Below are 18,579 nucleotides of genomic sequence, written 5' to 3'. Positions count from 1 at the left end.
AATGTTCAAATGTTGCCAAAACCTACAGGCCGGGGTCCCTCTGTCCCCAAGCACAGCACTCACCCAGGGAGCCACATCTCAACATCCTCCTGGTCACCCAGCACAGACGCTGGCCCGTCCCAGTCATGCTCTCCTGTGCTGCCTGGGCCGTCACCCAAGCGGCTGATGCCCATCGCTTGCTCCAGTGCCACTGTGAGAAACAACCCAGGGAAAAAACAATCCGTCAAGGTCAAAACCAGCAAGAAGCACTTTCTCAGTAGCTGCTGGGTGAAGTTCAGTGGGATGCGTTAGTCAGGAGTGATAACTGTGTTTAATAAAGACACAGAAATCATAGAATGATTTGGGTTGAAAGGCACCTTTAAAGGTCATCTTAAAATCGTGCCTGTTAAAATAGTTCAACCCTGTTCCAACTGACAAAAAGAACCCAAATAAAATAATTCGGCTTTGATGATAATTAACATCAAGTGTTACGATAAATCTTTTTCTCTCCCCAAAGGCCATTCCATCCCACAGGAAGAAGCGGAGTCCCTCCACTGGCTGTAACAGGGATGCTGGCTGACAGAGATGGTGCCATGGTGTAGCAGGACGACTCGGGGGGGGGCAAACCTCCTCTAATTCAACGAGGTACGATGGAGTGAGACTACTATTTCACCCTGAAGCCCTTCATTTGGTATTTCCGACCTCTTAACAGGCACCACCTCCCGCTGTCCGGCCGCAAGCACCAGCCCGCCGCCTTCAGCACTTGCGGGGCTCTCGCTCCCCGCCCGCTCCGGCAGCACTCGCAGATGTTGCTTTTTAATCCCCGACTTTGCAGCCTTGAGCACCACCAGCGCTGCCGGGAGCTTCCACCGCCCCTGGGACCGCGCCCGGCGGCCGGGGAGGGGCAGCGCTAGTGGGGGGCAGCGCTAGGGGGGGCCGCTGAGCCGGCAGCGGCGCGGCCGAGCTCTATGGCGGCGGTACCGGCCGCGGGGGCCGAGCGGGAGGCGCGGGCCTGCGCCGCCTTCTACGGGGCGCTGGGCATCGCCCAGCCGGTGCTCTCCTGCCTGCGCTGCCTGCGGCAATTCGCGGGGTAAGAGGACGGACCTTGGGCGAGGGGATCCCGGCATCCCCCCGGGCGCGGGTCTCCCGGGGATCCCCCCGGCGCGGAGCCCCCGATCATCCCCCCGGGTGCGGGTACCCGGCGCGGAGCCCCCGAGCGTCCCCGGGCGCGGGTCGGGAGGTGGGGAGGGAGGGAGGGAGGGGGGGGGTGTGTCTCTGTCCCCGGCATGGGGACCGACCCACCCCCACTTGCCCTCATCTCCTTCCACCCGCTCTGCAGAAGCTGGGCAGCAAGTTTTAGGATTTTTTGGGCCCTCCTGCCCGCCCCTCGCGAAGGACTTGCGTTTGCCAGAACAGGCTGGGTTGTGGACGCTGAGTTTTGAGGAGTTTCGCCACCCCTCCCCACACTCTGCCCCGTGCAATGCTGAGTGCAGTTGGGAGAGAGGAGCATCACACCCTGGGGCACTCCAACCCTAACCCCTCTCAAGCTGGGGCACCCCTACCCCATCTAAATCAAACTGGGGTACCCCAACCCTAATCCCCACCAAGACGAGGCACCCCCACCCCAATCCAAATTGAGCTGGGGTACCCCCTTTCCAATCCACATTGAACCGGGGCACCCCAACCCTAATCTCCACCAAGCTGGGGTATCCCCACCCCAATCCCCACTGAGCTGGGGTACCCTCACCGCCATCCCTGTCCTGTTTCAGGAGTACTGCCAAGAGATGTAAAGACAAGCACCTGGAGGAGGCTCTCCTGCTGGCGCGGGCGCTGAGTGAGGGTCTACGGGCGCTGGGCGAGGCGGAGGCACGGCCCCTGCTCCGCTGCGTCCTGGCTTTCCAGATGGAGGCAACCGGCAGCTCCAGCTCCTTCCAGAAACTGGAACAGGTCTGTAACACAACCAGCTGAGCTGTGGCTTCGGAGCTCTATTAGCCACAAGTGCAAGCAGTGATCTTGCCCGGCTGTGCCTGCCGCCGGCACAGCTCCGGTGCAGTGCATCCTTACCAGCAAAGGGGCCACGGTGACGCCGCAGAGCTCCCCTAAAGTGCATTGCAGCTGGTATCTCTTGGGGGTCAGAGCGGCTGACTCGGGGTGTCTCTCGGCAGATCGTGACCCAGCTGGCAGTGGGGAAGGAAGCCCTGCTGGCCCGGGAGGTGGGCACGCTGCTGGCCGGCCTGGCGCCACAGGGAGAGGTGAGAGCACCCCAGTTATGCGGTGGCACAGATTTTGCGGGGGCTTGGCTAGGGCCCATGTGTGACAGGGGCCCCCTGGTTTGGGCTGCTCGGGGTCCTTTGCTTCTCTTCCCACCGTGCTGGGTGCTCGCCCTTGCTTGCAGCTGGTGACATGTGGCTGCCCGTCACACTAGCCCTTCGCTCATCCCCGGGACAGCTCCTGGCACAGGCAGGACCCTCCTGCCCAAGGGACCGAGCCCCACCATGTCATCATTCAGGACAAACTGTCCTTCTGCCCCTGCAGGTGCTGTCTCCTGGGGACCTTCAGTCAGGTCAGTCTCTGCTCCTTCCCCTCCAGGGGCTTCTCCCAGCCCACACCACCAACACAAGAGACATCTCCTGCCCACCCAGACTGGGTTCTCTGTGCTTGTGGGAGGGGTAGCAGGGATCAGCTGGATCTGTGGGATCTCTGCAGAGGTCCCAGCAACACCCAATGGCTCTGCCCACCCACCTGGGACAACTGGAAACCGGACAAGTCAAAGCACCCCCTGCATCCCAGCCCCATTCTCACACTGCTTACCAGCAGCACAGCCCTTGGCTTAACTGGGAGCAGGGCTGGCTGTGGGCACAGTGCTGGGAGGGCCAGGGAATGATGCTGTCCCCTTGCCCGCAGTTTGCATGTTCATGGAGGAGAGCAGCCTGGGCCGGCAGCACTGGCGGCAGAACCTGGGCCCGCTGCTGCAGCGCCTGGCCACCACCTTACGCTGGGTGCTGCAGAGCCAGCCCGCGCCCGGCAGCACGTGGGGCTACCTGGCTGTCAAGGTAAGAGCCGAATTTTGGAGGAGGGGGGAAGGATCAGTCCCTGCAAGGATTGTCCGGGCACTGGCAACAATGTCCAGGAGAGATGTGGCACACAGCACCTCTTCAGATGGCCATCCCTGGGGAACTGCTGCTTTTTGGGAGGTGAGGGATGCTGACAGCCATCCCCACAGGCCCTGTCCCTCCTCCTCCAGGCTTGCCTCCAGCTCTTCCAGGCGCTCCCGAAGGACGTGGCCCCCCTGGTGTGGAGTGCGGCAGGGAAGAGCGAAGCCCTGCAGAGCCTCTTAGGGCTGCTGCTGGAGGTGGCATGGGGGAAGGTGCGTACGGCCCCCGGGAGGGACGGGGCTGCCTGTCCCGAGGAGCAGAGCGATGCTGTCCTTCCAGGGTGTTTTCCCCTCCCTGAGGGGAGCCTGCAGAGGCAGCTCCAGTGTCTGAGGTGTCCGAGACACCCTGTGTAGTTGCCTGCATGGGCATGGAGGGAGGGTTCGATGGAGTTTGGTTTTAAATGGCATTTTGCACTGTGCCTTTGCCTTCCCTGCAAGTCCAGGCCCCGAACAAGGACACGAGGCTGCTGGCAGGCACAGCCTTGAGCATGCTGGTGAACACAGCCCCACAGCCTGAGCGTGGGGCCAGCGCCGTGCTGGCCCTCTTCCAGCTCCCCGACCAAGGTAGGTGCTCCGTCCCGAGGCAGGGATGGCTTCTGGCGAAGGGGATGGCAGGGACAGGTGTGTTCAGGTGCAAGGGGACAGAAGCCAGTCCCACTTACCAGCAGTGCAAGCTAGACACTGCAGCGTCCTGCTCTTGGGGTCTGGGAGCCCCAGCTGCCACAGGCCACCTCCCACGGTCACTCCAGAATGAGCCAGGGCAGTTCACTCTTGGAAGAGCATTTGGGTTTGGCATCTTTCTGCCATCTAATGCAGCCATTTCCCACCAGGTGCAGAGGAGCTGAAGTTTGGGGAGCTGGTGGTGGAGGTCCCTCCTGTCCTGGAGCCAGATGGGCTGGAGAAGCTGGTGCTCACCAGAGGTTTGCTGACGTGTTGCAAAATGGACATCCTCAGCTGCGAGCTGGAGAGCTTCACCCACAAGGTAGGAGAGCTCAAACGCAACAGCCAGGGCTTGAGAACCCTTGGAGAGGGCTGGCAGCCACTGGTAGGGGCTCTGAGTCACCGGGGGACATAGCCAGGCTGCACCAGCAGCTCCACACATCCCACTGTGCACGGTGTGTTAGGCAGGAGCCTGCTTTTTCCAAAGACATCTGAGCAGGAATTTCCCTCTCCTGGGGAGCTGAGAAGCTGGGAGCTGCTAAAAGTAGCCCCAGCACAAGCAAAATGGTAGCAGCTTTTGCCCGGTGCTCCTGCAGCATGAACCCAGGGCTGCCCTGGGCCAGGTGTAGCCTCCAGCTCTGCCCATCTCCAGCATATCCTGAATTCTCAAGAGCTGAGAACTTCCAGACAGGGAGCAAAAGCTAGCAATAAGCTGCTGTAAGAGCAGAAAAACTAGGCAGTGCTCACTTTGCCTGTCTCATGGCGGGGTTTTCTCACCCTGGAAAGCCCGCTCCTGCCCGCTGCCTGAGCCACTGTGCTCCCGCAGGCCTGCCTGCTGCTGGATGTGGTCTTTCCCACTGTGTGTGCCCTGACCAAGGAGCAGAAGGATTGCCACTACTACTGCTTCCAAGGTAGGAGATGATGACCACGCCGTGGCGGGGAGGTTTGGAAGGTTCACAGTGCCCATGCAGCACAGAGCCCCTGTGGTGCTTTATCTTCTCCCAGGGAAGATGCTTTTCTGGATCTTGATAGCTGGTCTGGAAACTGCTATTAATTTCTCCATTCAGCCCAATGGACACTACTAACCGTCTTGGGCTCTTCTGCACCTAACGGGGAAACTGCTCCCCTTGCGCATGGGGTCCTTAAGCCCAGCAGCCCACCCCGGCTCTGCGCAGGTGAGTCTCGGGGCGAGGGCTGCAGCGGTGCTCTCTGCTTTTGCAGCCTGTGCCCTGTGGCTGCAGCGCCTGCGGGAGAGCCTGCCTGCCGTCTGGCGCCTGACCGGGACCCGCATCCTGGCCCAGGACACCGAGCTGCTCCGGCAGCTCACCCAGCTGGTGTGGGACAATGCTGAGACCCCGGTAAGACCAGGGTCCTGAAGGCCCATGCCACGGCAGCCAGAAACAGCCCTTCCTTCACCTGCCTCAGCTGCTGTTCCCCTGCCCATAACACAGCCCTGACTGTTTCAGCTCCACCAACCAAATACAACCCCCCTTGCCTGCGGCTGCCTGCAGCTGCCCTCTGGCAGGGCAGGGGCACCCACACTGCTGAGGCCGGGGCACTTGTCACACACAGCCTGTGCAGGGCCATGTCCCCATGTTTTGCCATCCTAGGCTGGGACTGCACCTCCACCAGTGCAGTCCCAGCCTGTCCACGCCTGCTGGCTCACCACCTGCCATCCCCACGTCCACAGCTCCTAACCCTTACCAGCCAGTACTGAAAGTTCATGGCCACGGGAAAGCAAAGGGTCTTTTCTGACGCAGCAAGACAAGAGGGAGCCCACCCTAACTGCTCCTGCTTGCTGCTGGCCTTCTCCCCGCAGGTGGAAGGGGTGTCCGAGTTCATCCACAGCTCCTTCCGACTGCTCCTGGAGATCTACCACCTGGAGTGCCAGCACTTCCAGGACCAGGAGAGACCCCTCTACCAACAGATGCTGCAGAGGGTGGTCTCGATGCCATGGCAAATCAAAGCCAGATATGTGCCCCTGTGTGCCATCATCCCCTACGTGGGCAGCCAGCAGGTAGGGAAGACGGGGGGACAGGGAGGCTTGGTCCCATGTGGCACAGCCTCTGTCCACTGCCTGTCACCTTCCCCTGCCTGGCTCAGCCATGCGGGCAGGCAGCCTTCCCAGCCCGGGGGGCTGTTTTGACATCACCTAAGCGATAGTATCCCTGGTGGGGTAGTGAGCTGCAGCAACACTGATGCATCCCTAGGCACTGCCAGTGGGGAGGGAAGCTGTGCCTGTGGATGCCCACCAAAATCTGGCCAAAAGCAGCTTGGGGTACCAGAGATCTTGGTGCCGTGGGTGACCGCAGTGTGGTCTGTACCCAGATCCGTCCCCCACCATACCCAGCCTTCAGCCTGGCATGGGGATGAGGGTCGTCTGCCTTTCTCCCAGGTGCTGGATGCCTACCCGGACCTGCCGCAGCACCTCCTGAGCTGCCTCTCCACCAACCACCTGTGTCCCGCAGCCACCGAGGTCTACAAGGCCCTGGTGCGGCAGCAGTGTGCTGAACGGCAGGACGGGCAGCGGGGTGCGGAGGCAGCTCTGGCAGAGCAGTGGACGCTGTACTGGCTGCCCCTGCTCTCCCAGGCACTCTGCTCCCCCCGGCCCATCCTGCAGAGCAATGCCACCAACCACCTCCTCGCCTGGACCCTGCGGCAGCTCCCGGCCACCCAGGCACCACTGGCCACCCAGTTCAGTGGCCAGGACACAGCATCGCTCCGGGCTTGGGTCTCGCTGCTGAAGGCGCAGAAGAGCATGGCAGGGTCCCTGCCGCTGCGGGGCGAGGCGCTGGAGCGACTCTCCTGCTGCCTGGGTGCCCGCGAGGAGAGCATTCGGCTGGCAGCGCTGGGTCTGCTCTGCTGCAGCCCCAGCACCAACCAGCCCCTCTTGGGTAGTGAGGTGCAGCTGCTGCGGGAGTTTCTGCCCCTCAACCTCAACTGCGACTCCTCCTCATTCCGGCAGCTGCTGCAGGCAGCGGTGAGGAAGGCGCTGGTCCGGCTGCGGGACAGCTCGCTGGCCCAGCTGCGAGGGAAGGCACCCCGAGGCACCGAGCCGGGCGAGGGAGCAGGGCAGCTCGCTCAGGCAGTAGGTGAGGTGGCCACCCCAGCACCTCCATCACAGCCTTGGGGGATTCGCACGTGGGTGCCCAGTCTGGCATCACTCGCTGCCACACTCTTTGCCCACAGGCTTTGTGGAGTGGCTGCTGCAGCTCAGCATCACCTCACTCAGCCCGGGCTCCAACTATCAGAGGAAGAAGACAGGTCTGCTCCTCCTGGCCGCTGTTTTGGAGACCTGCACAGACACCTGGAGCCCTGACAGGAAGAAAGGCCAGCCCCCACGTGAGTATGGGCAGCCCACCTGGAGCATCACCCCTCGGCTGCAGGGGTGCTCCCTGCCAATCCTGTCCCGCTGCCCCATATCCCCCCCACAGGGACCATGGCCGTGCTATTGAGCTATGCCAGGCAGCGCGGCTGCTGGGACTTCTTCTCTCAGCCCAATTTGTTGGCACTGCTGAGCTGCTTGCAGGACAGCACTAATGAGGTGAGCCTTGTAAAGACAAGGTGAGGCCATAAGGACACCTATCTTGGCCCGAGCAGGCTCGGAGGGGAAGCCCACTGTCTTTCCCTCCTCCCATGTCTTGATTCCCCCCACCTCTCCTGTCTTGGCAGATCAGAGACTTGGCATCGGAGCTGCTTGTCCGCTACTTCCCTGCCACGTTCCCCGAGCCCATCGCCCTGGCTCTCTTCCAGCTGGCCCAGGACGCCCTGGGCAGCCCCCGAGTGCAGGAGGCTGAAGCTGGAGCCGTGCTGATGAAGACCATCCTGCAGAAGTATGAGCTCCCGGCTTCCCCCTCCCCGCGGTGGCACAGCAGCCCCTGGGAGTGTGTGTTGACAGCACCGGTGTCTCGTTGGAGTCTGTGTTTATAGTTCAGGGCAGCAATAGCTTGGGTTTGAAATAGCCTTGCAGTGGGGAGCTGGGTAGGGTTGGGGTGCAGGAGCCTGCATTGGAGAAGGAAGGAACTGCATAGCACAAGATGGGCAGAAAACTCCCTCATTCTCACAGCAGTGTCTGCCTCTTCCCCCAGGTCAGACAGCAGCACCATGAAGAGCCTGGCCCTGGAGGCCGAAGCAGCCCTGACACTGCCCAACCGAGGCCTGTGCTTTGCTCAGCACCTTCTCCACATGCTGCAAGCCCAGTATGCTGCGGCATGCCGGGACCTGCTGCAGGCAGCAGCCAGCGCACCAATGCACGGTATGGCCCCAGCCCAGCAGGGCAGCACGTGGCTCCTGCAGCAGGTCTCCCTTCTGGGAATTTGGAGCAGGCAGGAATTGTATAGGCAAGACTGAGGCCACAAACTCAGTGCTGATGCCATGTCCTTGCCGCAGTTCCCCTGTATTACTGCTCCACCTGCCCAGCGTGGCCTTCACCTGGGGGCCCTGAGCCCCCCTGCCCGTGAGCCATTTCAGCTGCAGGCTCAGGCAGGAGGGCTGGGGCTGCCCTGGCCACAGCTGTGACCAGAGGTGGGTGTGTGTGCAGGAGCCATCGCAGCCCTGCGGAGGTGCCTGCTCCAGGTGCCGGAGGTGGCTACTTCCATGCGGGCAGCAGAGCTGGCGCAGAGCTGGCAGGAGCTCCTCACCCGCCTCGTGACCATGGTGAGAGACATCACCTCCTTCCTCCTGGGTGCTCTGCAGAGCCAGCAAGGCCCCGGCGCTGATGAGCAAGGTGAGCATGTCCCTGGGGGTTACCAGCCCTGGGAACCACTGATACCTCCATCACAGCCATCCTTAACCCAGCAGCCCTCCAGCCTGCGGAGAGTGCACTTGCTTTGGGCTCACTGCCTCTAGCAGGGGACGGCAGTGGGGCCAGGCAGGGAAGGTTGGCCTGGAAGGTCCAAAGGAGGACACCCGGGCAAGGACACTCCAGCTATTGGGCAGAGGATCCTGGAAACCACAGGAGCAGAGTGGCTAGCACCTGGTTTTGGGTCCCTTTCTCAACTGCATGTGAGAACAGAGCAGAAGTTGAGGCAAAACCCTTCCGGAAGCAGCGAGGCACTTGCCCAGTTGGAGCAGCTGGGAGAGCAGGGACTGGCAGAGCCCTTACAGCAATGGTGTGGAAAGAGCAGTGGGGCAAAGCACAACCACGGTCCTGAGCGGGACACATTGCAGGACAGGAACTGCTGCCACTTATGTACACTCTGAACAGGGGACAGCAGGTCCCCCCAAACCTCCAGGAGCGTCCCCCTCCCTCTGCCCCACACTCCCTGCAGGCACTGCTCTGCTCAGACCAGACTTCTCCATTTTGCAGCTGCTGCCCCGTCGTTTGCAGACATGGGGAACGCCATCGGCTCCCTCATCATGCTGGGAAAAGGACGGGGGCAGGAGGAAGAGGAGGAGGACTCAGTCCTGCTGTCAGAGGAGCACAGCCTGATCCTGACCTGCTGCTGGGTATCGGTGAAGGTAGGCACCCCTCTTCATGGCACTGGGGAGAGGGGCAGCCCAGCATGGCACCCACCACCCAGCCCACCTCAGCAGCTGAGTTCTTTAGCTCCCCTTGGGGCATCCACCCTCCCTGGGGATGAACAAGGGGAAATCTCTGCCCTTACCTCGGAGCTGCTGCACCCATCCTCACCCCTGTCAAGGAGAATGCAACCACCAGCCTCCCCAAAAGCAGCCACCTCCCTGCCTGCCCTTATGCAGCCCAGCTGGCTCCCAGGCACTGACAGACCCCAGCTGTGGCACAGCCAAGCTCCATGGCTTGCAGCCCTGCAGTCGCCCATCCCGGCTTCTCCTCCACAGCCTTTCCAGAGGCTGGAAAAAGGCCATCTCTGCCACACACACCTTGCAGCTGGATGGGAAACCGCCGTGCTGCAGAGCCTGTGCATGCTCGTGGCCACACTGGTGGCCACGCTGCCTGATGGCACCAGCAACCGAGCGCACCCATGCTGGGGGGTGATGGCAGCACTACTGTGCTTCCCTGTGGTGGCGATGGTGGGGCAGGACAGAAATGGGGCAGCCCCACTACCCGTCCCAGTGACCTTCTGCTTCTTCCCAGGAGATAGGGCTGCTCCTGGGGGGCCTGGCTGAGCTGCTGCTAGTCCCCGCGCTGCCTGCTGGATTGGGGCCCCTCCTGCCACTCCCCACCCTGCAGACGGCCGCGAGGGTGTTCCAGGAAATCCTGCTGCGCTGCCGGCACTGGGTAAGAGCGTGTCCCGCCTGGGGTGGCTCGGCCCCTTGCCCGCCCCTCCAGCCCTGTCCCTGCCCCGGGGCAATAGCCAGGGGCTCTCGCTGGCCTGCAGGGAGGGCGAGCGCAGAGGGGCAGGGTCTGCTCTGGGGCAGGATGTGGAGAACGGCTGGAAGCCCCTGGCTGAGATCCCAGTGCCAAACCCTGTCACGTCCCCGCACCATCATGTCTTCTCGCTTTCTCCTTCCCCTTTGCAAAGAGGTTTCTGGGGGCCAGCGGGTGCTGGTAGATGCAGTCTTTGGGGCACAGGGGCCTCACGCTGCTCTGCCCTAGGGAGCGGTGGAGGGCTGCAGCATGGGCTTCACCAAGTTCTGTGCTGCTCTGCTGAACCACCCAGACGCGGAGCTGCAGGCCATCCCACAGACCATGCTGGAGCAGGTACCGCGCTCATTCTGCCCCGTGTTCCTCCTGTGCCCTGGGGAGCCCCAGAGCCATGTCCCCGTGTCCCCCCACCCTCAGGCGAGCACCCACCTGGCAACTGAGATGATGCAGGGCGGGGTTGGTGTAGCCGGTGCCCTCCCCTGCAGAGCAGCTGCAGGCTCCAGCTAGCAAGTTTCCAGCCATATCTCGGGTGGGTTTTGTTCCTCAGGGCTTAGAAGCGCTGAGTGGACCCCGGAGCAGCTCGATCACGCGCCGTGCTGCTGGCTTCCCCATGCTCTTCCTCTGCATCGTCAGCGGGGAGGCCCCGGCGCAGGCACGGCCGCTGCTGACCCGCTGTGTCCAGACGCTGCTGGCCTTGGCCACCACAGCCCTGCCACAGGACTGGGACCAGACCCTCGACCTCCCGCAGGTGAGCACGGTGGGCACTGAGCTCCTGGCTGCTGTAGCCTGTTTGGGTGATCTGTGCGAGGTCTCCTAAAGGGAGCTGCACTGGGGCTCTGAGCTAGCTAGCACAGAAACCTCAGGATGAGCAAAAAACTGCATCCCTGGCCACGCCGCCCATCCCGGCAGCCTGGGAGCTGATGGCCCCATGGCTCCCCTGTCTCTTCCCACCATCTTCCCTTTGGATGGAATTGTGAGCCCCCTCCCCACGCAGTGCTGCTGAGCCCCACATGCTCTCCCCAGGTGTGTGCCCTCCATGTGCTGCAGACGCTGGTCCGTGGCACAGGGCTGGGCAGTGCACTGCTGCGGCACGTCACGCCGATGGTGGCCCTGGCGCTGCGGGGCCTGAGCTCGCCGTGCTGGGCCATGAGGAATGCGGCCATCCAGCTCTTCAGTGAGTACTGAGGGGGAGAGATCCCTGCAGAACCGCTGCAGCCCCTCGGGGAGAGAGCGAAGTGCCGGGGGTCGGGCAGAGGGTGGACAGGACTTGACCGTGCTTTCTGCTCCGTGCCTGCAGGCGCCCTCACGTCCCGGCTGCTGGGCCAGCAGTGGAGCCGTGGGGAGGGCTGCCCAGCGGAGGGGGTGAGCCTGCAAGCCTTCCTTGGACAGCATCCCCAGCTGGGCACCGTGCTGCTGGGCGAGCTGGGGGCAGCCACAGGGCTCACACCGGGGAGGCCCCACCTGCGCCCCGCACTCCACGCTGTCCTCACCCTCCTGGCCCAGCTGCAGCCTGGTGCCGACAGCCCCGGCAGGTGAGGGGGCAGCAGGGATGCTCTGCCCCGGCCACGGGCTCCTGCAGCGGGTGGTCCTGCAGTGCTAGGGCTGGCCGTAGTTCTTGGGAGGGGTTTTGCTCCAGCTGGAGCATCACCATGCAGTGCCCTTTTTGCTCTGCAGCCCCTCTGCTCACTTCCTGGGGCCGCTGCTGGAGCTGGCGGGGAGCCCCATCTATGCCGTGAGAGCAATGGCCGCCAAGGCACTGGTGCCGGTCGTCCCACCACCCCAGCGCCAGGGGCTCCTGCTGCAGCTGGCCCGGCAGCTCCCCGCCACACCCGGATGGGTCCGCTCGCACAACGCCGTCCACGGGTGCCTGCTGCAGATGCGGGCGCTGCTGGCCCCCCCCGCAGGCACCAAGGGGTGAGTGGTCCCACGCCATCCCCTGGCCCCTGTGGTCACTCTGTGCTGAGATGCAGCTTTCCAGCTGAAAAGCAGCGCCCACGCCTGTGCTGCAGGCTCCATGGTGAGGCTGCGTGTCTCCCCGCAGGCTGTCGGCCGAGGCTCTGCGCCCCGTGGCTCTGCAGCTGGAGGCGCGGGGCTGGCTGCTCACCCCTGCCCAGCGCTGCCCGCTCATCCGTGCTGCCTTCCTCCAGATCGTTGCCCTCCTACCCTCATCCTTCAGCCCTAGCTTCACCCAGAGCATCCATGCTGCCATCAGCACCGAGCTGGGCAGCCTCCTGCTGGGGGGAAAGCTGGGATGTGCCGAGCTGCAGGTACTGCTGCCTGCCAGGGAAATCATGGCTGTGGCCTTCCTGGCGGTGAGCCTGGGGGTGGGAGGTGAGGAACCCCCACTCAGGGGCACACACCCCACTCAAGGCCGAGTGTCGGAAGGAGGATCCTGGTTTTCTGCAGGTGGGCTCAGCCATCCTCCACCAAACCATGGCCCACTTTGTGTGCAGCGAGGCAGCCCGGCTGGCGGACGGCGAGCGGATTGGTGCTGTCTGCTCACTTCTCCGGCAACCAAATCCTGATGTCCAGCTTGCTGTCCTGAGCTGGGTGATCGCTGGGGAGGAAGGAATGTGCAAGGAGCTGGAGAAGGCTCTCAGGCTGACACTGCTGGTACGATGAGGCTCAGAAGTCACCGAGTAAAGCAGAGGGTCCCCAATGCACTGCACAGATGGGGTGCTGTGTGCTCACTGAGAAGCACGCTGCTCCCCAGGCTGAGGGTCACAGGTGCAGGGTGCTCAGCCGGTTACACTGAGGTTACCACCCTGCAGGGCCGGGGCCACTAACTGTGTGCCTTCTTTCCCGTTGTCAACTAGGAAAGCTTGGGGTCAGTGCTGCGAAAGAGAAGAGACAGAGAATTCCTGAGATTGTACCTTGAGGCTTTGCTGCATCTTTACAGAGATCCCTCATCGTGGTCCCACGAAGCTTCCTGTAAGCTCCAGGGCTCCTCAGCAGCATGCCTGGAGACGCTGCTGCACATGGTGGAGGCTGAGCATCCTGGCCCCGACCTCCTCTTCCAGGTGCTGTGCGCCGCCAGCCTGCTTCTGGCCCACCGGTAGGTCCCTGCCACTGCCAGGGAGCTCTGTCTGACCCTTCCAGATTTCTCCTTAGTCCTTGCTGGAAATAGCCACAACTTCTTGCCTAGAAATCACAGCTTTGTCTCTGGGTCCTGTGGTCTCAGGGCAGCCGGTGGTCTTTCGACACTCGGATAGAGCTGGTAGGTGTGCCTGAATCCCTCTCCTTCCCTGGCCTCTGACAGGGTTGGGGCCGAGGACGGGCCCCTGGTCGAGCGATGGTGCACAGCGCTGGAGGATTGCAGCCGGTCTGCTTCATCCGAGGTGCTGCGGCTGGCGGCCGCCTGCTCCCTGCAGACAGCGGGTGCCAATGTGGTACGACGATCCCTGCATGGTGCCTGTCCCTCGCTTGTCCCTGTGGCTCTGCGGTAAGTCCTTGCAGGAGCAGCACTGCCCACAGCCCTGGGGTGTTGTAGGCTGACCCTGTAAAAGGCAATGTCCTCTGCAAAAAATTAAAGGGCATTAAAGAAAACTCCACTCATTCAAAAATCACTAGCACTTAAGAGCTTGCAGCCTACAAAAATTTATGGTGGTATTTTATAGAAGTAGCCAGTCCCTTACGAGCAGTAAACTGCATGATGGGTCCCTCCTCTCCCAAGCAGTGAGCTTTCGGGTAGTGGCTGTGCCTTTCACGATCCAAGAGAAAAGTCCTTCAGGGAAGCATTGCCCGGGGAGCTCTCATCCTTCCTCCCTCTCCAGGCAGGTTGGGGATGCTCAGGGGAGTGTGGTGGCCTTCCCTTCCCTTTTCTTCTCTTCCCTTCCCCCAGGCTGATAAATGTGGGCATTCACCTTCTGCAAGACGAGGAGCGGGAGGTCCGGCACAAGGCCTCGGGTTTCGCCAGCCTCTTGAGGCCAGATCCCGGGGAGCCACTCCCAGGTGGCTGCGTCTTTGTGCAGGACAATGTGGGGCTCCAGGCCCTCCTGCAGCTCCTCCTGGCAGAGTTTGGGGAGCACCCCGAAACCTTTGACTCGCTGCTGCGGCACCTTCCTGTCCTAGATCTCAGGGGCATTGTGGAGGAGCTGGAGACCAACAAGTGAGTTGCCAGACCTGTGGGCTGGGTACGGGTGAGTGTGGGGTGCCATGGGGCTGGCCCTCGGCTTCACTTGCGCCTTGACTGCCCCCTCAGAGCTGCCAGCCTGTACAAGGAGGATGAACCCAACGTTTTTGCGGAGCCAGCTGCCCTGGCGCAGCAGCTGCTCCCCATCCTGCTGCAGCTCCTGGAGAAGGCACCTACCAGCAGCCCACTCTGTGCCTCGGCTCTGCGCTGGCTGGCGGCTGTGGGCCCTGGAATCCTGCGTGACCTGCGGTACTGCAAGCACCGCTGGAGCCAAGGTACGGTGCAGCTTGAAACCCCCAGGACAGGCAAGCTGATGTCCTCATCCCCCGGGCCAGCTCTGCCTGGGGGGACCCTGTCATGCTCACAGCTCCTTTACCTGCTCTCTCCACAGAGGCCGCTGCCCGCGGGGGGATGAAGGCACTGGGCTGTGCCAAGCTGCATGTGGCTGTGGCTGTGCTGCTGGTGAGGGCCCGGCTGGTGGCACAGGCGCTTCAGGTGCTGGGGGAAAGTGCCACCACCGTGCCAGGACTGGGCTGCAGCACCCAGGAACTGGAGCAGGAGCTCATGCTGGTGCAGGAGCTGCTGGCACAGCATGGACTGGCCCATGTGCTGAGCCGGGGCAATGCACCAGGGGAGCTGGGACCACCATCCGGGGCTGCCTGACAGCTCTGGGCATGGAGCAGCGTCGTGCCAAGCCCCGCAGCCACGAGGCTCCTGGCTCACACTGCCACATCCCTCCAATTGCCAGATGCTCACTCTGGCCACCAGCCAGGACTGCCAGTTCGGTGGTGTAACTCAGGGGAACCCCACTCGCCGTGCGGGACAGATTCACTTCGTTCCCAATGTCTTCTAACTCTCCAGCCCAAGGACACGAGTGCAGCATCGCCTTGGCCTGTGCCTGCACTCCTGCCCGCAGCATCCCTGCCCCGGGGTCTGGTTGGGAGGAGGGGACATGCACCCCAGAGCCCTCGCATCCCCTTGCACTGCTCGACTCCCACCACCTTCTTTTTTTTAACCAGTGTTTTAGCTCATGGCCAACCTGGGGCTTTCATCCCAAATAAAGAGGCCAAGACCATTCCCAGCGTTGAAGCCTTTTCATTTCCCTGCTCAGGAGAGGCGGTGGGAGAGGGGGAGCCTGCGGCAGGGGGGAGGCGGGCGGGCCGCAGCCGGAGAGCCCCAAACCCCGCCATCCGCCCCCGCTCCCCGGCCCCGCGGCGCCGCCCGGGCTCACGGCCGCCGGTAGCCGCGGGGCAGGTGGAGACCCAGCGCCCCGCGTCCCGCCCCCCCCCGCCCCGGGCCCGGAGCCGCCCCGCCGGGCCGGGCCACCCTCGCCGCCCCGCCCCGGTACCGGCCCCGCCCCGGCGCGGAACAGGACGCGGCCACATCCGCTTCCCGCGGCCATCCGCCCGGTCCCTGCCCGGCGGGAGGGGAGCGGCGGCAGCCGGGGACCCCGCCGGGCGCCCGGGCGTGGGGGGGACGCGCCCCGGCATCGGCACCCCCGGGACAGCCGGTCTCGCTGAGCCCCGAGCGGTGCGGCAGCCCCGGCTCGGCGTGCCCCAGGCGCGGGGGAGCGGAGCGGTGCTCGGCGTGAGTGCACCCACCCCGACCCATCCTCATCCTCACCCCCTCCTCGCCCGCCACCCGGGCAGCATGAGCGCGGCCAAGTCGAAGCGCATCAAGTTCTCTGAGGAGGAGAAATTCCTCATCCTGGAGGAGTTCAGCCTCCGCAAGGACATCTTGATCCCCAAGAGCGGCCGGTACAAGCACACGCTGGACCGGCAGCGCGCCTGGGAGGAGATCGCAGCCGCCGTCAACAACCTCAGCCCCCTGGTCCAGCGCACGCCCGACGAGATCCGCAAGAAGTGGCACAACATGGTCCTAGACGCCCGCAGGGAGCTGGCTGTGGAGAAGCACCCGCTGCTCCGCCAGCGGCCCCAGGAGAGGCTCTTCCACAACATCTTTGCTCTCTTCAACAAGCCCAGCCCGGGGCTGCCGGACCCGCTGCTCTCAGCCTCGCCCTTAAGAGCGAGGGCGGACGGCAGCCCCCTCGGCGTGCTGGAGGCCGCCCCGGACTTGCTCCTGCATGGCCAGAGCAGCACTGCCTCCCCGGGCCATGACCCGCTCTGCCCCACAGGGACCCCACCAGCCCCCAGCCCCGCACCAGAGAGCCTCCTCGGTGCAGCCGCTGGGGAGCCTAACTCCAAGGAGAACTTGCTCCCGGCGGGACCCCAGGCCAGCGTGGAAGAGAGACTGACGCCTCCCGACACGGCCCCCGCCACCCCCAGCCTGCCCACGGCTGGGGTGCTCCCGGCAGCGGCTCTCTGTCCCGCCTCAGTGCAGATCCAGGGTGCAGCGGGGATGGCCCCTGTGCCACAGGCCGGCTCCCCCGAGACCCCCATGCCCGTCCGCATCAAGGCCCCGCTGAGCCCGATGCTGGTATCACCATGCCTCAGCGCGATGGCGAGCCCGGCGATGCAGAGCAGGGGGACAGGCAGCCCCAGCCCCCCAGCCCCGGAGGAGAACGGTGAGGCACCCGCGTTACTGCCGGACTCTGCCCGCCTCCCTAACACCCACCGAGCCAGGCGCGCCGGACCCTCGCTGCGGCTCCCAGCCCCGTCCCCAGGCCGGGTGGGTTGCAGAGCTGCAGCAGCCCTCCCCGGGCAGCAGCTCCTCCTTTGGCATGGACAAGCTGTCCAAACCCCACATTTTTCCAAGAGAAGGGCCCGCTCGCTCTCCCTGCTGGTCCCAGCTCCCACACTGGGGCAGCCGTGCCTTGCCCTGCTCCCACTGGCAGATGCAGCACACTGAGGTGGCTCGGGGGAAAGGCCAAATCCTGCCCGTTAACCTTTTGGGAGGCTGCGTTACAGCCGCCAGGGAGTTGGTCCTGGGGTCTGCTTTCAGTGTCCCCAACCCAGCCCAGCAGCCCGGTGCCCTGCGGAGAGCTGGAGGGCCGTGCAGCAGTGGCAGGGGCACGAGGGGGAGAGAAAGGGCAGGAGCAGGCAGTTCCCTGTGGCTCCGCATCCCCTCTCCGGCTCTAACGGGTTTCTCTGCTCTGCTCAGGCCACCCATCAGCACCGGAGGGGTCCCAGCCCGGCCTGGGGGGCTGTGTTGGCACAGCTGGGGAGCGGTGGGAGAAGCAGAGCCGGCTGCAGACAGAGATCCTGGAGTTGCAGAAGGAGACCTTGCAGCTGCAAAAGGAGAAGATCCTGCTGGAGAAGGAGAAGCTCTTCCTGGAAATCATCAAACTCCGCAGGGAACTGGGCACCTGACAGTCCTCTGCTGGTGCTGGGGTGGCCCAGGGCCACGGTCCCCACTGTGGGGATGGGGACAGCCCGCTCCTCCGGGAGGTGGGCACTGGCTGCAGCCGGGATCCCGTGGGGTGAGGCTGTGCCATGAGCTGCCCTCTCCTTCCCATCTCCAGACCTGGGGCTGTGCCCACCTTGGGCTCCCTCCTGCCTGCTGCCTGCCTGCGTGCCCTCGGCCAGCCCAGCGGGAGCCAGTCCTGGCATGGCACGTCATCCCGCCACCGCAGGAGCCTCGTCCCGCTGAGGCAGGGGTGTGGATGGGCAGCGGTGGCGGGGTGCTCATGGTGTGGGCATGGCTGCCTCCACTGTCACCCATTTCCCTGGGGACATTTAATAGCTTGGAGCTCCCCGAGCGTCTCGGCGGTGGCAATGTGGGGCTTGGGCACTGCTGGTCGCTGCAGGCGGCCATGTCTGAATAAAGGTGATCTCTGCAGGTCGAGTGCCCAGTGCTGTGCCTGACAGGGGTGGGGATGAGGTCACCCAGGGGGTGGTTCGGGAGTGCAGACAGGTGCCAAGGCTGCCAGCACAGTGTCTCAGCTGTGGGTACCACCGGCCAAGGCTGGACCAGGGACCCCCACCAGCAAGGTCATGTCACACTGGGCGAGGAGTGGGGAAGGGCACCAGCACAGCCCAGCATTGCCCAGTCCAGCCCTGCTCCTTCCAGTGGGGGATGCTGAGCCCTGCGGCTGGACCCGGACACCAACCAGCATCATCGCCCACGTGCAGACTTTGGGTGCCTACGTTTAATTTCTCTCTGCAAACCACAGCACGCAGCTGAGCCACCCTTCATGGCTCATCCAACAGTTCCCTGCAGTCGGGCCAGCCCGAACACACAGAGGAAGGATGCTAGCTCCATCCTCATGTTGCTCGCCGTTGGCAGCTTGTTGCATGGTGTGATGTCACGGTGGAGCATGACATCATTGCGTTGTCCTCCCGTGTCACTGCCACATCATCTTCTCACCCAGATTTAACCACAGCATGATGTTCTTCCACCATTAATGACCATACTTTGGCAATTCCCTTACATTTAATCTTTATAAGCAGGGTTTTCTTCCCATTCTTC

At 63.6% G+C, this 18,579-nt stretch overlaps 2 protein-coding genes across 6 annotated transcripts; both read left to right on the top strand.

The window, feature by feature from the left end:
- The first annotated feature begins 925 nt into the window (after positions 1-925).
- LOC141931728 (tRNA (32-2'-O)-methyltransferase regulator THADA-like) lies at positions 926-15,286 on the top strand. 5 transcript variants are annotated; one of them, XM_074844235.1, is made up of 31 exons: positions 926-1,069; positions 1,749-1,926; positions 2,145-2,231; positions 2,515-2,542; positions 2,884-3,032; positions 3,224-3,346; positions 3,577-3,697; positions 3,964-4,115; positions 4,620-4,704; positions 5,015-5,151; positions 5,613-5,810; positions 6,189-6,885; positions 6,983-7,135; positions 7,228-7,337; positions 7,466-7,626; positions 7,882-8,048; positions 8,334-8,519; positions 9,102-9,253; positions 9,849-9,992; positions 10,311-10,415; positions 10,627-10,827; positions 11,103-11,253; positions 11,377-11,611; positions 11,754-11,993; positions 12,121-12,346; positions 12,486-12,692; positions 12,896-13,134; positions 13,339-13,521; positions 13,921-14,187; positions 14,281-14,486; positions 14,603-15,286. In XM_074844235.1, the coding sequence occupies exons 1-31, from the start codon at positions 948-950 to the stop codon at positions 14,872-14,874; spliced, it is 5,682 nt and encodes a 1,893-aa protein (XP_074700336.1). In that variant the 5' UTR covers positions 926-947; the 3' UTR covers positions 14,875-15,286. The 5 variants fall into 5 exon arrangements, with proteins under 5 accessions (XP_074700336.1, XP_074700337.1, XP_074700338.1 ...); XM_074844236.1 differs by lacking the exon at positions 10,311-10,415; XM_074844237.1 differs by lacking the exon at positions 14,603-15,286 and having other exon boundaries at positions 14,051-14,187; positions 14,281-14,481.
- On the top strand, positions 14,886-17,953 carry LOC141931598 (uncharacterized). Its single transcript, XM_074843950.1, has 4 exons — positions 14,886-14,991; positions 15,073-15,147; positions 15,584-16,735; positions 17,272-17,953. The coding sequence occupies exons 1-4, from the start codon at positions 14,886-14,888 to the stop codon at positions 17,478-17,480; spliced, it is 1,542 nt and encodes a 513-aa protein (XP_074700051.1). The 3' UTR covers positions 17,481-17,953.
- Positions 17,954-18,579: the final 626 nt, after the last annotated feature.

This window comes from Strix aluco, chromosome 18, assembly GCF_031877795.1.
Source record: "Strix aluco isolate bStrAlu1 chromosome 18, bStrAlu1.hap1, whole genome shotgun sequence".
Taxonomy (NCBI): Eukaryota; Metazoa; Chordata; class Aves; order Strigiformes; family Strigidae; genus Strix; species Strix aluco.
Note: the sequence above shows the minus strand (reverse complement) of the source record. Positions and strands in the feature narration are given on the sequence as shown.